General features: G+C 37.4%; 1 protein-coding gene and 1 long non-coding RNA gene across 4 annotated transcripts in view; one reads left to right on the top strand and one right to left on the bottom strand.

Moving 5' to 3' along the window:
- ANK2 (ankyrin 2) overlaps window positions 1–13476 on the bottom strand; it is a 266916-nt gene extending 253440 nt beyond the window's left edge. For all 3 annotated transcript variants that reach the window (XM_081484755.1, XM_081484766.1, XM_081484775.1), the window contains exon 1: window positions 13104–13476. In XM_081484755.1, coding sequence (XP_081340881.1) covers window positions 13104–13238 — 135 coding nt within the window. In that variant the 5' untranslated portion in view covers window positions 13239–13476. The remainder of the gene's footprint in view (window positions 1–13103) is intronic.
- Window positions 13477–15812: 2336 nt separating this feature from the next.
- Window positions 15813–19904, top strand: LOC145521341 (uncharacterized). The gene is made up of 2 exons (XR_014065328.1): window positions 15813–16865; window positions 17173–19904. It is a non-coding gene; the product is annotated as an uncharacterized LOC145521341 (long non-coding RNA).
- The last annotated feature ends 1716 nt before the right edge of the window (window positions 19905–21620 follow it).

Genomic DNA, 21620 nt, shown 5'->3' with positions numbered 1-21620 from the left:
AAAACATACATTAAAGAAGAACAGCCAGCAGCTCTATTTCCATTACTCAAACTTAACACTGCTTATTTCGATGTATTTTCTTTTAGAAGTTTTCTCATGTACACTGTATCTACGCATATAAATAATATTTTTACTAAGTTGGGATAATACCTTGTCTTCTACTTTTAAAAACTAACATTACTTGATGTACATGAGCTGTTCAAGCAAATCTGTTGAGCGAATGGTCTATTTTCAAAAGCCTGTAAATTAAAGTAAACCCAATGAATTTAAATAAATAAATAAAAATAAAAACTAACATTACCAAATTAATAATGCCTATACCATTCAAAAGTTTTAAGGGAAATTCAAAATCTCATTATAGTAGTTTATAGTTGGATTACAACTTTTTTTTAGCTTTCCCTAATCATTTGTAGAATTAGTGCCTTCGTTTTCATTGTTGTCAAGAATGCTATAATAGGGACTTCCCTGGCATTGATCTTTTCACACCCTTTTATTTATTTATTTAATTTTTTATTCTCCTGCTGTTTTCCACATCTAAGTCAACTGTTCATTTTAAGAAGACTAGATCTAGTCCCAATGCCAAATCAAGTGGTTAGCAGTAGACCAGAAAGCACCCCAGGGTCAATAACTTGGCTGGCAATCTCATGGCTAGGGTCTGACACATAGCTAGAACTGCATGAGTCATAGTTTAAATGGAAATGGAATTTGACCTGTCCATCTGGATTACTGTTTAATTCTTCAAAGAATTCACTAGTGAGTTTACACAAACCAACACCAAAGAAAAGACAGACTCTTTAATCTGTTGCTGTTGCTGCTGCTAAGTCGCTTCAGTCGTGTCCGACTCTGTGCGACCCCATAGACGGCAGCCCACCAGGCTCCGCCGTCCCTGGGATTCTCCAGGCAAGAACACTGGAGTGGGTTGCCATTTCCTTCTCCATCTTTAATCTGTATTTATATATTAATACTATATCACAAAAGAAAGAAAGAATATGTAGACAATGGAGTTCACTATTTACTTTCTTGGAAAAAAACTGATTTAATACTTAATTTTACAGGTTTTTTAGAAATGCACATATACATTTTAAAACTGAAAATAAACAGAGTGAATGTTTAACACCTCACATTAGTTAATATATTACACTAAGAAATTTTAATAAGGCCAGAAGAACTCTGTCAATCATCCCTCACATGCAACATGACTTTTTAGTCACAAGTGTGGAATTGAGCCAGGAAATTATACTGGACTTCAATTCCAAGGAAGGATCAAATCATTCAGAACAATCTTACTGTTCTAGCTCAACATGGAATGAAATTTTGACTTTTACAAAAAATTGGGGGCATATTTTCATAACAACATCTTACAGTACCTTAGTGTCTAGGTTTCTGATGGAAGTTTATAAACTTAAGCATTGAAAGGACTCTATATAGGTAATAGCGATGATTACTTTTTGGAAGTAGAGTTTAAATTTCAGAGTTGTGGTTTAAAGTTTCATTGCAATACAATGCAGACACCTTTACTTTTAAGACAATGCACTGGACTATAGGAAGCCCCATTCACTGGCAGAGTAGCCTTAGTTCCCAAGTCCTATGTGGTCCTGGTGTCTTTGTCAGGAAATGGAATTTGGCAATTGTTGAATTAACCTGAAATAGAAGAAACTTAATATAATGTGAAGGGTTTTTATATTCTTACGCCCTTATGTGCAGTTGTTACATACTCAGCCCCATCTCTTCAGTAAAGTCAACCACTTAGAACATAAAGCAGTGGTTTACATACATTAATGCACTTAAGGGTTACTTAGAGATCATGCTTAATCTTGTTAAATAAATATTCTTGGCTCCCATCTCGGAGATTGTAATTCTGAAGGTCTGGAGTGGAGCTCAGCAAACTACATCACTTTAAAACACTGCAGGTGATTCTTCTGATGAGAGCAGTTCAAGGAACACACTTTAAGAGGTGATGACATAAGGGATTAACTAGACCTTTCATACTATGTATTTATTACACAACCCAAATACACTTTATCCTTTATGTCATCTACAATCATTTAGGCAGTCAGAATGTATGATGTAAGAATGCATAAGAAGCTAAATGATAAGCAGTTTCTAAAGAAATAATTATATACTACAGATATATGGACAATTTGATGAAACATACACCTTTCTAAGAAGTGAAAGAGTTTCACTTCTGAAAAATAAGCTTTTTCTTTTGTAAATCTAAAGAAAAAATTATATGTGACAACCAGTGGTTTTCAAAAAGAAAAAGAACCACAAATTTTCCTATTTAGTTCTGTTTCACTAGATGCCTTAGTATCAACACATGCTTTCTAACTTATTTCCCTCAGAAGGCTGACAGTATAGAAAGATATGATTCTAAAGTAGCAAATCTAAAGAGACTTCAACTCTAGTTTTAATGCATTATTTCTGCCTGATGTGATCCTTCCCATGATAAAGTAAGAATTTCTCACTAGGCAAATGATTAGTCTTAAAGGTTTAATTTTAAGTACACGATATGTTTATTTAATAGAGCTGTTATACTAGATATAGAAATTGCTATGGTATCAGGTAAAACATAAGATTGTATTTCAAAGCCCCCTTCGAAACTCATTGATAACTGAGGTAGGTAAAGAGTAGAAAAATCCAAATTTTAAAATAAACAATATGTCAACAACATTTATAACTCATCAAAAACACTGTTTTCAGCTCACAATCTCTATTCTACACCTGGCTTTCATGTAGCTTTTAGATAGAATTCATTAGCTCAAAGACACCATTGAAATGATTATGATTCTGACTATCATTGTAACATTTTACCTCATATAAGCAAATATTAAGGCAAGTTTTAGTAAAATCAGTTCAGTTCAGTCGCTCAGTTGTGTCTGACTCTTTGCGACCCCATGAATCACAGCACACCAGGCCTGCCTGTCCATCACCAACTCCCGAAGTTTACCAAACTCATGCCCATCGAGTCAGCGATGCCATCCAACCATCTCATCCTCTATCGTCCCGTTCTCCTCCTGCCCCCAATCCTTCCCAGCATCAGGGTCTTTTCCAATGAGTCAACTCTTCGTGTGAGGTGACCAAAGTATTGGAGTTTCAGCTTCAACATCAGTCCTTCCAATGAACACCCAGGACTGATCTCCTTTAGGATGGACTGGTTGGATCTCCTTGCAGTCCAAGGGACTCTCAAGAGTCTTCTCCAACACCACAGTTCAAAAGCATCAATTCTTCAGCGCTCAGCTTTCTTCACCGTCCAACTCTCACATCCATACATGACTACTGGAAAAACAATAGCCTTGACTAGATGGACCTTTGTTGGCAAAGTAACGTCTCTGCTTTTTAATATGCTGTCTAGGTTGGTCAAAGCTTTTCTTCCAAGGAGTAAGCATCTTTTAATTTCATGGCTGCAATCACCATCTGCAGTGATTTTGGAGCCCAAAAAAATAAAGTCTGACACTGTTTCCACTGTTTCCCCATCTATTTCCCATGAAGTGATGGGGCCAGATGCCATGATCTTAGTTTTCTGAATGTTGAGCTTAAAGCCAACTTTTTCACTCTCCTCATTGACTTTCATCAAGAGGCTCTTTAGTTCTTCTTCACTTTTGGCCATAAGGGCGGTGTCATCTGCATATCTGAGGTTATTGATATTTCTCCCGGCAATCTTGATTCCAGCTTGTGTTTCTTCCAGCCCAGCGTTTCTCATGATGCACTCTGCATAGAAGTTAAATAAGCAGGGTGACAATATACAGCCTTGACGTACTCCTTTTCCTATTTGGAACCAGTCTGTTGTTCCATGTCCAGTTCTAACTCTTGCTTCCTGACCTGCATACAGGTTTCTCAAGAGACAGGTCAGATGGTCTGGTATTCCCATTTCTTTCAGAATTTTCCACAGTTTTTTTGCGATCCACACAGTCAAAGGCTTTGGCATAGTCAATAAAGCAGAAATAGATGTTTTTCTGGAACTCTCTTGCTTTTTCGATGATCCAGCAGATGTTGGCAATTTGATCTCTGGTTCTTCTGCCTTTTCTAAAACCAGCTTGAACATCTGGCAGTTCATGGTTCACATACTGCTGAAGCCTGGCTTGGAGAATTTTGAGCATTACTTTACTAGTGTGTGAGATGAGTGCAATTGTGCAGTAGTTCAAGCATTCTTTGGCACTGCCTTTCTTTGGGATTGAAATGAAAACTGACCTTTTCCAGTCCTGTGGCCACTGTTGAGTTTTCCAGATATGCTGACATATTGAATGCAGCACTTTCACAACATCATCTTTCAGGATTTGAAATAGCTCAACTGGAATTCCATCACCTCCACCAGCTTTGTTCATAGTGATGCTTCCTAAGGCCCACCTGACTTCACATTCCAGGATGTCTGGCTCTAGATGAGTGATCACACCACTGTGATTATCTGGGTCATGAAGATCTTTTTTCTACAGTTCTTCTGTGTATTCTTGCCACCTCTTCTTAATATCTTCAGCTTCTCTGCACCCGAAGTCTGATCGGGGTGCGCTCGGGCTGCACATCCCGCGTCCCAACCTGGACCGCAGATGAGGCGGCAGCGAAGCATCGGCCTTGGGGCTCACACCAGTCTCCCCTCCTAAAAAAGGAGGATCCCAGGGCATCCCAGGGGAGCTTTTGAAGCGGAAAGGAGCTTCAGTTTATGTTTATGAATTTAGCCGTCTCGAATTTCGTGGTTAGAATAGAGGGTTCTTCTCCAGTGAGCTTTTCATTGCTCACGGCGGCTGTGACGGACCGCGCAGAAGCGTGGCTGAGAGTAGCTACCCCATGGCCGAGGCCGGGGGCGGCAGCCAAGAGGAGCTACCCCAAGTCCAAGAAGAGGTGGCTGCGCGGGCACAGGAGGGCCGAGAGGAGCTGCTCCATATTCAAGGTCAGGAGGGGCAGCCGTGAGGAGATACCCCTTGTCCAAGGTAAGGAGCAGCAGCTGTGCTTGCTGGAGCAGCCGTGAAGAGATACCCCACGTCCAAGGTAAGAGAAACCCAAGTAAGATGGTAGGTGTCCCGAGAGGGCATCAGAGGGCAGACACACTGAAACTATAATCACAGAAAACTAGCCAATCTGATCACATGGACCACAGCCTTGTCTAAGTCAATGAAACTAAGCCATGCCCTGTGGGGCCACCCAAGACAGACGGGTCATGGTGGAGAGGTCTGACAGAATGTGGTCCATTGGAGAAGGGAACGGCAAACCACTTCAGTATTCTTGCCTTGAGAACCCCATGAACAGTATATCCAGTAGAACCAATCTTATTAAATACAGCAGAAAGAAGATTAAAAAATTATTACATCGTTCAAATTTGGTTTGGATGAACATCACTGTAAGAAAAATATAACAGAAATAGTATTAGATATTGATTTTTTATATTATGAAAATAATTCCTCTTATCACAGCGTAATCTTTCACTGAAGGCATCTATTCCATTTTTGTACAATTTTATATGGAGAATGCATAATAGTTCAAGAAATTATTATAGTAAATATGTTTTATACAATTAATATTTCACAGCAGTAATGTGTGTGCACTTGCAGTGGAGTACATTTTTTTTTTTTTGAGCAGAAGGTTATAAATAAAACTTCTTAGTTTCAATTCTTAGTTTTTCCAGGTTCTTTAAATATTTTTAGAAATGCTTTTTGTATCTTTATCACTTTTTCAATCTTCACAGCCTCTGGTTTCATGTAGGGGCTTGTCACCTGTACATACAAAATGCCCACAACTAGATTTGCTACTTTGGGTGACTTCTTAGCTTAATTAATTTATACTTTCCAAAAACATTTATTGAGCATCCGTTAGGTGCTAGGTGCTTGTTAGGCACTGAGAACAGAGTGAAGCTTCTGATATGCAAATCACAATCTAACTGGTTCTCCTAAATAAGCCTTTGTCAGGGGTCTTTCAGTGGAACAGAGGCCAAATTCTGAAGCTTGGCTTATGAAGCTCTTGATAGCCTGATGCCATGAATACTAACCACATTTCACAAATTCCACATCTGTCCAATAAAAAGGAGGTGTTACATCCAGGGGCACTCATACACTGCTTCTCTATCATTCTACTATTACAACGGACTCCAAGACAGAGTTTGTGATCTGCTCATAATGCTTCAACATGTGACTTTTCTGTAACCCCCTGAGACTCAGTTGTCATTCTAAGGCATTCCACACACCCTGTGCTTTCTCACCGCACTGTAACACAGTACTGGAACTCCTGCTTTGTCCGTCCTTGGATTACACTCCTTCAAGTCAAGCTTGCAAATCTTATTCATCTTGGTAGGTCCAGTGCCCGGCACTTAATAGGTGTTCAAAAAATGCTTAGGGAATGTGCCTTCTTCCCAACAGGAACCAAGATTGTACTTTGCTTCCAAGATCTACTGCAGCCTAGCATATCTATACAATGTGTACAATGGAGCGCTACTCAGTCATAAAAAAGAATGAAAACTTGCCATTTGCAACAACATGGATGGACTTAAAGGGTAATATGCTAGTGAAATGAGAAGGACAAGTAATGTATGATAGCACTTTTATGTGGAATCTAAAAAATACAACGAACTAGTGAACATAACAAAAAAGAAATAAGAGTCACAGATGTAGAGAACAAACTGGTCAACACCAGTTGCGGGGGGTGGGGAGGCAAGTTAGGGCTAGGGGTTTAAGAGATACAAACTATGTATAAAATAAATAAGCTGCAAGGATATATTATATAGTTTAGGGAATATAGCCAATATCTTATAACACTTATAAATGGAGTATAATCTTTAAAAATTGTGAATCACTATGCTGTACACCTGAAACTTTTATAATATTATATACCAACTATACTGCAATAAAAACATTTAAAAATAAAAAGATCTACTACAGGCTACAACGTATCCATTAACAGACTGGATATTCACAATATTTAACAACTGGTACAGTCCACACATCAAACAATCACAATGGATGCTGGCTATAGCATTGGAGGAAAGTGGTCCTGAAGGCCCCTAGCTGGTCCACACATTAATCCTTTGTTTGCTCATTTTAGGGTTGGAAGTAAGCTGAAGAATCCTGGGAATCGGCTCTAGGTAGACATTATAGAAGGAACAGCTTGGTTAGCTCACAGAAGTAGCTATTTAGTTAGTCTGCATGAAAACATTTCAAATTGTAAACAAGTGGTACAGCTGTTCTGCTCCATACTGGCTGAATCTCAACCCTGTCTGTGGTCATCCCCCAAACACTGTGGTCTGTACCATTCCTCTCCTTCCTTGGCATCTTTTAGGTACTCATTTCACCACCCACACTGCCATCCACTCTCCTATTGAGAGTTCACTGATTTAAGAGTTCACTGATCACATGTGAATATGTCCTGCTTCTAAAACTAGATTGAAAATTCCTAGAGGACAGAAGCCATATCTTTCTTCTTTCAATATTTGCCTTTAATACATCATCCAAAAGTTACATAACCATGCTCTGTATCATTTTATACTTTTAAAAATGCTTTACCAGAAAGATTTTCATTACACTTGCAGATCTTTTTAGGGTTAACAGCAAAACTATATGAAGAATCTTTTCTCATAGCAGTTATAAAAAGACTTTAGAAGATAATGTTCACAATATCAAAGTCTCTTATTTCTGTCTTCTTAGAACTCAAACTTGAAAAGTTTAACTCTCTTGACATTCTGTGTACTTCATGGATAAGGAATTATCTCTTTCTCTCACCTACACGCCACATTCATTCACACTCTTACACATGCCACTCCATCTTAGTAAATAGCACCATCTGGTATCCAGTTGCTTAAACCAATAACACCTTGTCTTTCCTTTATAAGCCAATACAACCTTTGATAAAAACAAAAACACTCCCAGAAATTGATCACTTCGCACTACCACTGATAACACCCTAATTTAATCCTATATCATCATTTGCCTGGCAGGCTACAGTCTATGGGCTTGCAAAAGAGTTGCGCATGACTTAGCAACTAAACAACAACATTGTTCACCTCAGAGGTTTCTGGGCAGCTTAACTTCGGCCCCCCCTTCTTCCTCCCTTGATAGAATGTACAACCCATTCTCCACCAAGCAAGGACAGACAAAGAGAGAGGCAGAGACAGAGACATAGGGAGGGAATAAGAGTGGGAGGGAGGGACAGAGAGATCTTTTGAAGCATAAAAGGGGTTCTACTATTTCCCTAAAACCTTTCAGAGATTTCCCACTGTACTTTGAAGGAAATCCAAGTCCTTTACCAAGACTCACTACAATTAGAAAGAAAGCTAAACGTCTGCCAAGGTAGGCTTGTGTCCGCCTCTCAGACCTTGTTGCCAGCCCCTCTCTGTTCACAATGCTGCAGCCACGCTGTCTTTCTGCCCCTTAAATTAACCCAACACACTGCTACCTCAGCTGGGCAGCATGCTTCCCCAACCTCCCTAAGCATGGTTAAAGTCTGTCTCCCCTTACTCTCTCTCATCAACATATCGCCAGCATTCAGATCAATACCCAACTCAATAAATATTTTCTGACTGACTTACTACCTTTTGATTCAGCACAGAAGAAAAGTACTGAATTGTTTTCACAATAACACCAGAGTTCATTGATCATGGACTAATGTCACAAGAAAATTTATACAATAACAAAAAGCTTGAAATAAAGAAGATAAAATTCTTTGCTATAACTGGGGAAATAAATAAATGAAATGAGAAAATAAAAATCTCTGGAAAAAAACCCTGATAAAACAAGGATATCGTAATTCAAAAATCAGGACAGATAATCTAAGTAACATTTGCAATGAAGCATCACATTTATAGTTTTGCTCTTGGGACAAGGCAACTTAACCTGAAATAGTAAAGAAACTACCATGAAAAGTACATGATCTCAATGCAAGAAAAATATACAGAACACACAGATCAAAATGCAAATCTATAAATGATGCCATGACAAAAACACAAGCCAAGAACAAGAAATAAAGATACATTTCTGATGCTGTTATAGACTGCACTTTACCAAAGCATGGTCAAGAAGCTGTCTCTCTGGAAGCCCGCTTAGCCCCTTTGCAAAGCCACATGGCTTTGCAAACTTACGTCTCTGATAGAGCTCCCCTAAGGATCTGGGACAAATTCTGTAAGGCATCTCTTAGAACTTCTTTAATAAGTGAACATAGAATAAACATACCAGTCATCTGCATAAAGGAAAAGGTATTTAAGAAATGATGCTGTTTTCCCTTCTGTGATCAATAGAAACATTTAGAACCATTACTAGAACTTACTCTGAATAAGAATTTGAATTTTGATCTTGACTCACTCCTGCACCACATGCTTCCTCTTTCTGGAACTGTCAAGCTGACTGATAATAGCAGACTGTGGAATCCTTTAAGGACTAATCTAAGAGACAACCACATTTCAGAGTAAAACCCTAACATATGCTCAGGAGTCTTACCTCTCCAGACATCTTTTTTCTCAGTGGATTTGGAATAAGGTCTCTGAGGGTAGAGTTCTCTGGCACCCTTAAAGTTTGCCTTAAGGGAGGGGTAGGCTTGGGAATACTCACAATAAAGGGGTGGGAGTCCAGTGTAGTTGGGGGTAGGAGTCTGCCCAGAAGGTTTGCCTACTCTTTTTCTCCATGCACATACCTCCTTGCTACTAGAGTCCTCACTGCACTAGCAAAATGAAAAGAGACACTGTAACTAGTTTGAAATGTATTTCCAGATTGCATTCCAAATATTTAGAAAAAGTTTACAGCATACCCAGGAATGTCTACCAGTCTCAAAGCATTCTTCTGAGACTGAATATCACTATATTCTCTGTTTACAGATAGAATGATATTTTATTATTTTTTAAAGTACAAAATGCAAAAAGTAACTAAAATTAATATTTAGTGACTGAAAAAAATCAGCAATCAAAAATTTAATTTAAAAATTTAGTAATTGTTTTGATACAGCCAGTTATTTGTCTCCTACTGTCCATGACTGTTTTTTCTCTACAACCTAACACAGCTGAGAAGCAGCAACAGAGACCACATGCCCACAACGTCTATAAAATCCACTCTCTGTCCCTTTCTTTACAGAAGGGGTTTGTTGAATTTGACTCTGCAATTTAAGTATTAATTTGTACATAAGTTATAAAATAACCTATTTTTATCCAGCTGTAGAATTTTTAAATGCTGTGGTGTATGAACTGTTCATCTTTTTTGCTATAATCTTTTAAAGTTGCTTTAAAGCTTAGGAAATTATTATATTGCCACAATATTTAGTTTCATTTTCAACTTTTTTGGTATAACTTCTGGGCTTAACTATGTAACAAACTTGGAAATTATTCTGATCTGATTTTTTTGTCTTATAAAAAATGAACAACACAACACTGTAAAGCAGTTTTCTTCCAATTAAAAAATTTTAAAAAACAGATAAATCTATTAGTGAAATGTCAAATATACACACACAAGAAGGAATTCTTTTTGCTTGCTTACTTCCAACACAATTCCTAGTGACTGATTTATTCCTCATTGCTATACTTATCTACACAAACAAATGTCAGAATGTTCAAAATTCTAAATAAAATCTTAAAGTAAAAGAATGAAGCATTAATTTACATAAAGCCCAGCAATTTTAAGCCCAAAATCTTAAATTTATATTTTCCCCATGAGTTTAGTTCTGATTATGAATAAAGTTGGGAAATTCATTTATTTGAAATTTTTGGTCCCCAAACACAACAAACTCTATAAAACATGTATAAGTTAATTTTCAGAAGAAAAAAAGTGCTAAGGACCTCTGTTTATGTTTTTCCCCTTAAAAAAAGAATATTATAAAAATATAAGTTAATAAGACTTGAATCGCCTAACTGAATCATCAATTGTGATAAGCCTGAATTATAAAAAAAGAGACTAATTAAGATATGTATTTATCTAGATGATCTAAGGAGTAAGTGACTTCAGTCTTACAGTACCCATTTAAAAGTAAAGAAAGATGGTAGATTACTTAAATTTGGGGAACTTAAGCTAGAGAGAACCACATATTTTGCTTGCTATTTTTAGCATTAAGAATTAATCTTTTTTGCCCATGATTAAAGTAATAAAATCCTGAGTAGACTATCACTTCATAAGGTAGACAACAGGTGCATTTCCACTTCTGCCATTTCTTTCCATATCACAGCAATCATTATATGCTCCTGCCTGTAAAATCTTTGACAGAAGAGTTTATTTAACTATCAGCAGGTTAGAAGTATATTACTTAATTCACAGAAATTAGATTGCAATTATTTTTTAAAAAATCAACTCAAAGTTTTTTAGGGCTAATATCTATATTAAAAGATTGTTAACAAGGGGAATGAGGTTGCTGTTGATTATTTCTTCTTAAAAAGCTTTTTTAAATCATTTTCTGAACTCAGAAGTTTTAAACGAATTTATTTTAGCCCTTGAATCTCAAAATCACACTAACTCTTTTTGCTCTTCTTAACTCACTAACTCTAACACTTGCTCTTCTTTACCTAAAAGAAACTATCAGTGCATCAGAATACTGTCTATTCTCTACATTTTAAAAATAGGCTTTTATATTGGACTTTTAAAGTACTTTTAATTTACTTTCGTGCTTTACATTTTCCTTATTGGTTTTTAAGAGGTGAAAACATGGAATAGAGTTGTATAACTTAAAAATATTGAAGGAAGTATTAGTTAATATTTTAAAGAATGGCCTAAATGATAAATTAATGGGAAAAAAAAAAATCCCTGGAAGCTATTTTTTGAACAGGGTAGTCACTGCTTAGAAAATATAAATATATAATGCAGCTAAGCAAGCTTGTAGAGGCTACTGAACAGTTACCCAAAAGTTCACCCTTTCTAGACCCTTCAGGCAATAACTGCACTCCATTCGGCTACTCAGAAATTCTGTATGACACTCCTAGTGGATGTGGGAAATTTAAACCTTAAACCATAACCTGTGACAGCCCCTGGTCACAAACCCAAGCTATTTTTAAGGCAGTTTTTAAGGTAGGTACCTCCCCTCCACAGGGGATCACCTCCCTCCTCACCTTTGCTCCATCTCTTGCCTGGGGTGGCTTCTTTCTAATTCCAGAAGCACTATCTACACTACAGTGCTGATAGACTTTCTTTTCACTGCTAACTGCAAACGCTGGCCCTGCAGGTTATTTTTATTGATAAATTCTTAGTTTCTCTTTCCGCTTCACTGTGGTCTGACAGAATTTCAACGCTACAAAATTATGAAATTCATCCAAGTCAGAGTAAAAGCCAAAGAGAATAGGGAGTCTCAGAGTCCTCATTCCTGGAAATATCAGGCAAACACTTCAAAGTATTAATACAAAGTATGCTTCTCTGATTCGGAAATCCTCCTTATCTTAGTTTCATGGCTTCACTCTGAAATAAATGCCTTGCAATGCAGGTCAAATTCCTGCATCTGACAGATCAAAGATACACTTTATCCTCCAGCAAAAATGAAAATCAAAATATTTCAGAAAGATTTCTGGCCCTCTCCCCCACCAAAAAAATTCACAATAAGCCTTTGTAACCAGTTTAAGGAACCTACCATGACTGAATTATTAAAGCATGTAAGTCAACTTAAATAAGTGATGGCTCGACTTCTCTAGGACTCTGAACAAAATATTATTATCATAATCAGAACAGTATTTAAAGGGCTTTTCAGTGAGGTCAATTAAATCTTAGAAGAAAAAAATGCCTTTATAGCCTGAAACTGGGATTTGAAGTTAGCATGTGCTTTTCAAAAATAATCTGTGATCCTAATGAAAAATCAGCTATCAATATATAAACAGGCAAAATAAATTAACAGGTTGAATGTAAGTGAATCTGTGCAATATTGCTGCAAGTCACTCCATAATAAAATATATATTCAGTTTTGCACAAAATTTAAATTAAAGAGATGGCATCCTTGTATACTCCCAATGTCAGTTCATAGCTAAAGTCAGATCAGAAGGTACAAACGTGAACCTTGCGGATCACGAAGAGGAAATAGCAGCAGGCCACAGAACCAGAGGCAGTCAGCTGGTTTGATCACATTGGTTTTATTCTGTCAGCTTCCTTCCAGGAAGTTTAGAGGTTTAACCAATGAGGTCCAGTGTTGATTCTTGTGCCACCATCCTCCTCTCCTCTGGTCTGTAGCTTAGAACTTACCCGCGGCCCAAGTTCTTTGGTGTCCTCGCTGTTACAGCCATAGTAGTCTGGGGTTCTGTCCAATTCCTGCAAGTGTCCCTGTGCTCTTACGCTCTTATCCGCACGGCAAGACGGGCAGAGAGCTGCATTCCCCATCTCAGTTCTAGTCTTCCTGCTGTCAGTAGGCCTGTCCTTGCCCGCTATGCTCTGTCCAGGGCTCCCAGGGGGACACTAACGTGGACGATTCATCCAGGCGATCCTTGGCTCCTCTGCTCAATTCCCCTACACGCCCCTCACCAGTTCTCCCCATCTGCTGGCTGGCTTGCTGGTGTCAGAGAGAACTCAAAACCCCAGCAACTGCAGGCTGCCTTCAGTGACCATTTCCAATTCAGGCGCTGCCAGTCTATTTTTACACCTACCAGGCCAGCTATGCATGTCAATGGAGTGAGGGGGGGGCGAGGCCGAGGGGGTGCAGGGGAGGGGGTGGTGTTGTTTTGTTTTTCACCATGCAAGCAGCCTGCTTTACACATGGACTTAAATTCCTGCTGTGTAAAATGTCTCTACATAGAATTCCTGCATTACTCAATGAATGCCTTTGATTTTTCCCCCTCAGTCTTTCTACTCACACAGAACACGAAGGCTAATGACCTCACTTCACCAACATAACAGGTAAAAATTACTTTTGTAATTGCATAAACCAAGAAGCAGCCCCTCAGCTTAAATAGATTATTTTATAATCATTTACAGAAGACAATTAACCATCCTTGCAGCATTTGAAAGTCCACTGGAAAAACATCAATCGAAATGGCTCATTTTACACAAATATGGATGTTTGAAATTTTATAAGTTATCCACAGTTTTTCATTATCTATGAGCATTTCAGGAAGAACAAACATTTTACTTCATTTATAATTCATTTTGGGCTTCCCTGGCGGTTCAGAAAGTAAAGAATCTGCCTGCAATGCAGGAAACCAGGGTTGGATCCTTGGGTGGGGAAGATCCCCTGTAGAAGGGAATGGCAACCCACTCCTGTATTCTTGCCTGGAGAATTCCATGGACAGAGGAGCATGGCGGGCTACAGTCCACGGGGTCGCAGAGTCGGACTGAGTAAATAACACTTTTTACATAATTTGTTTTAATTTGTGCTATTTTGAAAATGTTTCACTCAGCTTTATCATAGATATTCAAGAATGGTTTTCAACACAATACATACTATCTTTGAAACCATATTACAGATTTTGAAAGAAATTGTTCCCCACTGAGATGAGCACAGCAAATACACCATAGCTTTCTAAAGCCAATTATGATTTAAAAAAAAAATTAAGACTTTGTTATAGACTATTATGGGTTGATGGAGAAGGAAATGGCAACCCACTCCACTATTCTTGCCTGGAGAGTCCCATGGACAGAGGAGCCTGGCAGGCTACAGTCCATGGGGTTGCAAAGAGTCGGACACGACTGAGCAACTAACACACATTATGGGTTGGACTTTATTTCCCCCATAGAATTTCCTCTAAAATTTATATATTTAATTACTTTAGTAGTCCTATCCTTCCTCATTTATTATTTGTTTTGTGTGTGCATATTTTCCGTTCCAAATAGGTTTTTAAACTATTCACTTGTAGGGTCCAGTTTTGATTTTTGTATCATCCATCCATATGTTACATATTAAATAGTAAATGCTTAAATGTTTTCAACTGAATTGAAAATAATCATTTGGGGAAAACAGGAAGTGGAAGATACTTATGAATTAAACACACTACACTTGATAAATAGAGCTCACCTTTCAATTTATCATTTTTTAAAAAAACTAAACATGCTTTGTCATTTTTTTCCATTAAAAATGGCATTCCTGAAGTAGTCTATCACTCTATAAAAGTGAAAGTGAAGTCACTCAGTCGTGTCCGACTCTTTGCGACCCCATGGACTGTAGCCCACCAGGTTCCTCCATCCATGGGATTTTCCAGGCAAGAATACAGGAGTGGGTTGCCATTTCCTTCTCCAGATCTTCCCAACCCAAGGTTTGAACCCGGGTCTCCCGCAATGTAGGCAGACGCTTTACCGTCTGAGCCACCAGGGAAGTCTATCACTTTATATTGCTGTCCAAAACTCTATGAACTTAAATCTGAGAATGACACTTTTGGATTGTTGACTTTTGTAAGAGCCTCATGCTGCTTTTTTTTTTTTTTTTTACCAATCCTGGTTTTTGTTTTTGGTTTTTTTTTTTACCTTTCATGTCTTTCTTTCTTTTTAATTGGAGGATAATTGCTTTACAATGCTGTCTTAGTTTCTGCTGTACAACGATGTGAATCAGCTATCTGCTTGTATCACATGCATACTCAGTTGTATCGGACTATTTGCAACCCCATGGACTGTAGCTCGCTAGGCTCCTCTGTCCATGGGATTCTCCAGGCAAAAATACTGGAGTGGGTTGCCATTTCCTCTTCCAGGGGATCTCTCCAACCCAGGGATCAAATTAGCTATAAGTATACATATATATGGGCTTCCCTGGTAGTTCAGCTGGTAAAGAATCTGCCTGAATGCAGGAGACCCTGCTTTGATACCTGGGCTGGGAAAATCCCCTGGAGGAGGGCATGGAAACCCACTCCAGTATTCTTGCCGGGAGAATCCCCATGAACAGAGGAGCCTGGCGAGCTGTGGTCTCTGGGGTCTCAACGAGTCGGACACAACTGAGCGACTAAGCACAGCACAGCACAGTATATATATATATATTTTTTTTTTTTTAATTGACTGAACCAACAATATTAGGACAACAATGGAGGGGTGGACATGATTTCTTCATTCATGTTAAAGAGGAACATAATGTAAACACTTTAAGTGTTAAAGGTTTGGATGAAGGTATTAAAAAAGATGGAGCTTCAGTATCAGTTACACCATTGGATTGGTAGCTGAGATATATCAAGCAAGGCTTTCCATGTTGCCTGAATTATCTTTAAATAAACTATTTGCAAAGTATGGTAGTTTTTCATCAAATGTTCCATGTACTTGAACCAAGTACTGTAGGAATAAGGTAAGCTATGATGTTTAACAATGTGGTTACAAACTCTATCAAAAGGATATGTTTGAAATTTCCCTCTCTTTTCTAGAAGATACTTAAAAGCCTTACAATGCATTACAAAATCTTACAATGGCTGCTTCTTTCTGAATATATATGAACTATTTTATTCAAAATATAAATCAAGGTTTCACCAGCCATTTATCCCCACCTTTAGAATCAATTAGCTGGCTTTTTTTAAACAAGAAATTTAATATTCAAGTCTTCCGATATAGAATTATGCAACTTAATAACTGGAAGCAAATCCTAAAAATTCTCTCTAGCCTCCTTGAGCCCTCATTGAGTGGAGATCTGAAAATCAGTACTAAACCATGTTGAAAAAAAGAAAAAATTAACTACTTCAGATTGGAAAAGATGTTCCTAGGTGCTTGATAAGTACTTTTACAGTGCTTTACCAGCATGAGGTCTTTCCCGGCATGTTTCTGCCATGTTAATACATTACCCATTCTACCACCACTGAGCCTTACATTTTGTTTCTCTTTCAGCCAAGCATGCCTTGCCTTTCCTCTACCAGTACAAGTTCATTGTCTTTTGCAAAACCCAAAAATTCACTTCCTCCCCAAAGTCTTAATTACATCTATGTTAGTCTCTTTTTCTATTTGTTCTAGCTTGAATAAAGTTGAGACTACCATTGGCTCTTGTCTTTTTATATAATATTCTTCATCTCTCTCACTGACCTTCTCAGAGGTAAAACACACACAAAAAGAGTATTAAATGTTTGTTAAGTAAATGAATAAAAGGTAGCTGCAGAGGGGAGCACAATTTGTAAGATCAATATTTAACTGGACTACACTGACCTAAACTTCTCCTTTCATACATTAACAGTGACAGATTTAATCATTATAAACATTTTAAACATGACAAATCTTTAATTTTATTTCTAGATCTGCAATAAACACCCTTTTTAGTCTTTGAAAAAAAATATTAACATTGTTTCGGTGAATCTTCCTAGAAAAGAATTTATAGTGCTTTGTTACAAAAGAAAAAAATTCCAACAAAGAAGCTGTTAACAAGTCTTAGAAGATACTTTTCTAAATGACTAGCAATCAGTCTTCAACCCTTTTCTTACATTTTTATTCCAGGGACATCTTCTCATTCTTTCCCTAGCGGAGAAATGTCATGTTTGTTGACTATAACATCCACGCTGCTATCATTTGAGCGGCCCAAAATATATCCCATAGTGGTACCAAAATCCCATTGCCAAAGTTCAATGGCTAAACAAAAATGGGCAAAGGAAAAGTACACAAGACTGGTGCTCCTATAACCGCTGACATTTTCTATTTTCTGGCTTTTAGATTTAAAGTATCGACTTGGAAGATACAATAGCTACTAAAACAGAACTTCCAACAAACAGCTTTCACATTCCAAACCTTGCCAGTGGTCTGATGCTTTCAGTCTGATCAAACAAAACTATGAGAAGGGTCCACAGAAAAAGGCTTTACTTTGGAAGTTAAGACACTTTCAGTTTCACACCTAGTGCTTAAGTAAGAGTGACTGCCAGACAAGTCTGTTACAAAGTCTTGGGTGATATGACAAGGTAGATACCTAACATGGTGTCATCTAGAAGGTGAGTTAGTGAATACTGTGCAGCACCCATGTCCTGACAGTATGCCCACAGAGTGCTAGGATCTCTGTGGACACAACAAGGAGTATGTTTTCTGCTAGGGCAGAACAATGTCACCACTGTTTCTCAAAAATGTTCCAAAGTCATTAGGGCAAATTACTCAGAAAGCAAATATTTGCATGTTTGGCCACACTTGGAGCAGGATGCTTGAACTTGGTGTGTGATGTAGAAAGTGAAATGAAAGAAACCTGCGATGTGACATATTTGCAACATCTTCACAAATTCCCAGGCACTTTTACTATTACTATTTCACCTATATTGCTGTGTTTCAAATCCATCACCAGAGAAGTGATTCAGGACTGAGAACAAAAGCCATCTTCTCAGCTCTAATCTTCTGAAAGTAGCTCCTGCAGTCCCTATGGCGGCAAACCTGAAAACCACCCACTGTAGTGTTACATTTCACCTCCTAAGTAAGAAGCAATGGTTACAGAATCATCAGAAAACTAACATCTTGGAAAAGAAATATCTGTCAAGGCTCTACAAGTAAACCTAGAGAGTTAGATCACAGCTTCTGCAGAGGCATGAAAAGACCTCATACGTAGGAGTAACTAATCCTAGATTTTGGTTTTACCACTAATATACCTGTGCAGATGTATGTAACCTATATCAAATCAGGGCTTTCATTTTCTCTTTTCTAAAATAAGGGGGTTAGACTGAATGATTGCTAGATTCCTTCCAGCTCTGAAGCTCTTTACTTCTATGAAACAAGTTAACACTTGAACATACATCTAACACAAGGTGATGAGTGAAGGTGACATCTATTTAGTTCATTAGCGTTAAAAACAAATAAACAAAAAGAATAAGAACTACTCAGCGTCTTGCATCACAGGCCCCTGTGCTAGGAGCTGACTATAACGCATAGCCTTTCCCTGGGAGACTCATAAAGAAAGAAGAAAGGACCATAGTGTGAGATATGACCAACTCTTTGTTGGGATCCAGGAGCTCTATTCTAGGATGTAGACTCTTTTGCTTTTGCCCCACCCTTTCTGAATATTAGCCCCATTGAAAACTTTCAAACATTTTGGAAACTGTACCCTGCCAGTATTCTATATTTCACAGTTTGTAATAGAACTTTCACTTGGAATGGTCTCATTCACCAAAATGGGCGTGGTAGAATAACTTTATAGGAATCTGTAGGACATGTTTTTGAAAATCAACTGCAAATGCTAGTAGGGGTTTCATTTTCCCTCAAATATTTTGATTCATTTGTTCTTAAAGGGCAAGTGCTATCATATTAAAAATACTGAAAGAAAAATATTTTGCCAAAATTCTTAAAAGTGGCAAATCAGAAAGAAAAGTTCACTCAGAATCATGGAAATTAATTTTTTTCCTCTCTTCCAAGTAGTAAGGGTTTTTCAGGAATATCTATTACACAGATGAAAAATTCAAGGTAGAATCTCTCTTCATCTGAACTATCATGTACAAAGTGTACTGTTCTAACATGATATTTAATTAACACTTTGATTGTATTTTGAAGGCTACTGTTAATATGTAAAATTTATTTTACTTCTGCTAAATTTAGAATTTGCTTAGATTACAAACCATTTCTGTCTTTCTGCTTTCTTCCCCCAATTCAAGAGTAATTGCTATGGTCAAATGTATTTATCTGATTAAAGTAGTATTTTGTTACTCCTATTGTGTGCAAAATTCTCCATGCCCAACCACACGAAACCAAGGAAAGTTCTTCTAACTTTGGGAACCACTGACCTGTGGAAATAGAACTGGAACATTTTGTGCAACAACTGAGGCAGCGTGTTATTGTCTCCCTTGTCTGGATACATTCAATGTCATTTCTTTGACTAGAAGTTAAATATATAATGATTTTCACCAGTGGGAACTGTTATATAATTGATCGATCGGAAAAACTGTTGCATAATTTATAGATCTACACTAGATTCCCTGTAGTAACATGTGGCGTAATTTTTCTAATTGAGGTCAGGGCAAAGGCATTTTACTGTTTATGCTATACATAAATTAATCAAGATGAATATTGCCAAGCTATTTATTTGCCCACAAACATCAATAAACCAATTTAATTTGACATTCCTGCCAGTGATTATTTTCATTCCAGACTGCTGGCTCTTGACTTCTAGTACATAAAGGAGGACATTCTTTAATAAACAGTGCTAACAACTTGAGAAGTTTTCTAAAGGCTACTCCACACAATGCCCACCACAAAGTGGGCACTCAGTAAATGTCTTTGACTGACATTAAAGAGACCGTGAGGCAGAAGTGTAGGGTGTGCAAACTCTATCTAAAGGGCCATTTGACCAGCTCTATGCCCTGTCATATTAAACTGGATTTTGAAACACAACATGAATAAAACAATTTAGCCATTGTGCACTCCTACTTTTTCTGAAGAAAACTATGTGTGTACATAATACTCAGAAAGAGGTTAACAACTAAAGCAGGGGTTCCCGACAAGCATTGTTTATAGAGAGAGCCAAGTGACAAAATTTAAAAAGCTGGTAGAGGGCTCTATTACAATCCGGCTTTAGTTTACTAACACTTCTTGTAAATTTCCACCTGTAAACTAGAAAGACAGCTGACAAAGGGAATCTGAAAAGGACTCTGTTAAGGTGATTTTAAAATCAATGAATGGTGCAGAGCACAACTGTGGATCAGTTAATGGGGAAAGTCTAGTGTTCAAAGGAACAACGTTCTCCAAGGCTGTGGAGAGAGCTGACCAGCTCTGTTCTGTACATTGTTTGCCACAGTTCTCTAGACCTGCCTATCAGAGAGGTCTCTGACTACCACAGTGATTAGACACAGGACTTGAACCTTAGGACAAGATAAACAGGAGAGCTGTACTAGTAAGAATTTATAATCAATCTCTTCAAATAATGTTCTACTATTAAGCATATAGGAAATCCCACTATGAAGTTCAAATTAATTATCCATGACTGAGTTAAAAAAATAAAAATTTACTTATCCTTTCCATACTTCTCAATTCTCACTTCACTCAGAAGCTGGACAATGTTTTCCTGTGATGGTTCACAGGCATTAAGCTACATGCATTTATAGCCTCAGTTTGTACAATCACCCTGGAGGGTCCAGAGAAATAGCAACTTTTCATCAAATTTGGGGGTTAGGCCATCCAATATGATGGTTTAAATGTTTTAATCGATTTGTCATTACTGCAAGAATGTCTTCAGCTGTAAAACAGAGTCCAGTTCAATGCAATCATATACTCAGATATTTTGTTGGTCTCAAATATTTTAAAATAATATTTTCCAAACAAAATAAGGGCAGATGTATACACACATACACACACACACACCCCATTTGAAACAGACTGTCAGGCTACAGCCAAGTATTGATCAATCAAGAACAAATTCAACTTCAAACTAAATATCTAACCAAATTGGAGCAGATACGAATATTTATCAAAATTACAAATTAAACTGGATTATTATGAGTATGGTAGCTGATATTCTTGTAATATATTAAAACATTGAAACAACTTGTTTCATCCAAGTTTGACTGTAAAATATGGTATGACTGTTTTCTTTTAAAACTACTTGTTGAGTATGCATTTAATCAAGAATTAATTAAATGAACTACAATTATAAGATGATAGACTAAATTGAATTTATTTCAAAGGCTATGATAACTTAGAGCACCAGAAAGCATCTGAATTTCATTGTCCAAATGATAATTAATTTAGAATCTCTTTGAAGCTCTCTCTAGAACAAATGTATTCTATGCACCTTAAAGTACAAATAACTTTATTTTCACATATTATTTATACTAGAATATTCTGATCAGATGTAGAATACAATCTTATGGTAACCAATGGGAGGAGGAATAAATTGGGAGATTGGGATTGATATATACA

Source organism: Giraffa tippelskirchi, chromosome 1 (genome assembly GCF_054371585.1).
Source record: "Giraffa tippelskirchi isolate mGirTip1 chromosome 1, T2T-mGirTip1v1.2.pri, whole genome shotgun sequence".
Taxonomy (NCBI): domain Eukaryota; kingdom Metazoa; phylum Chordata; class Mammalia; order Artiodactyla; family Giraffidae; genus Giraffa; species Giraffa tippelskirchi.
The sequence above is the reverse complement of the archived record's forward strand: the minus strand, read 5'-3'. Positions and strand labels throughout refer to the sequence as shown.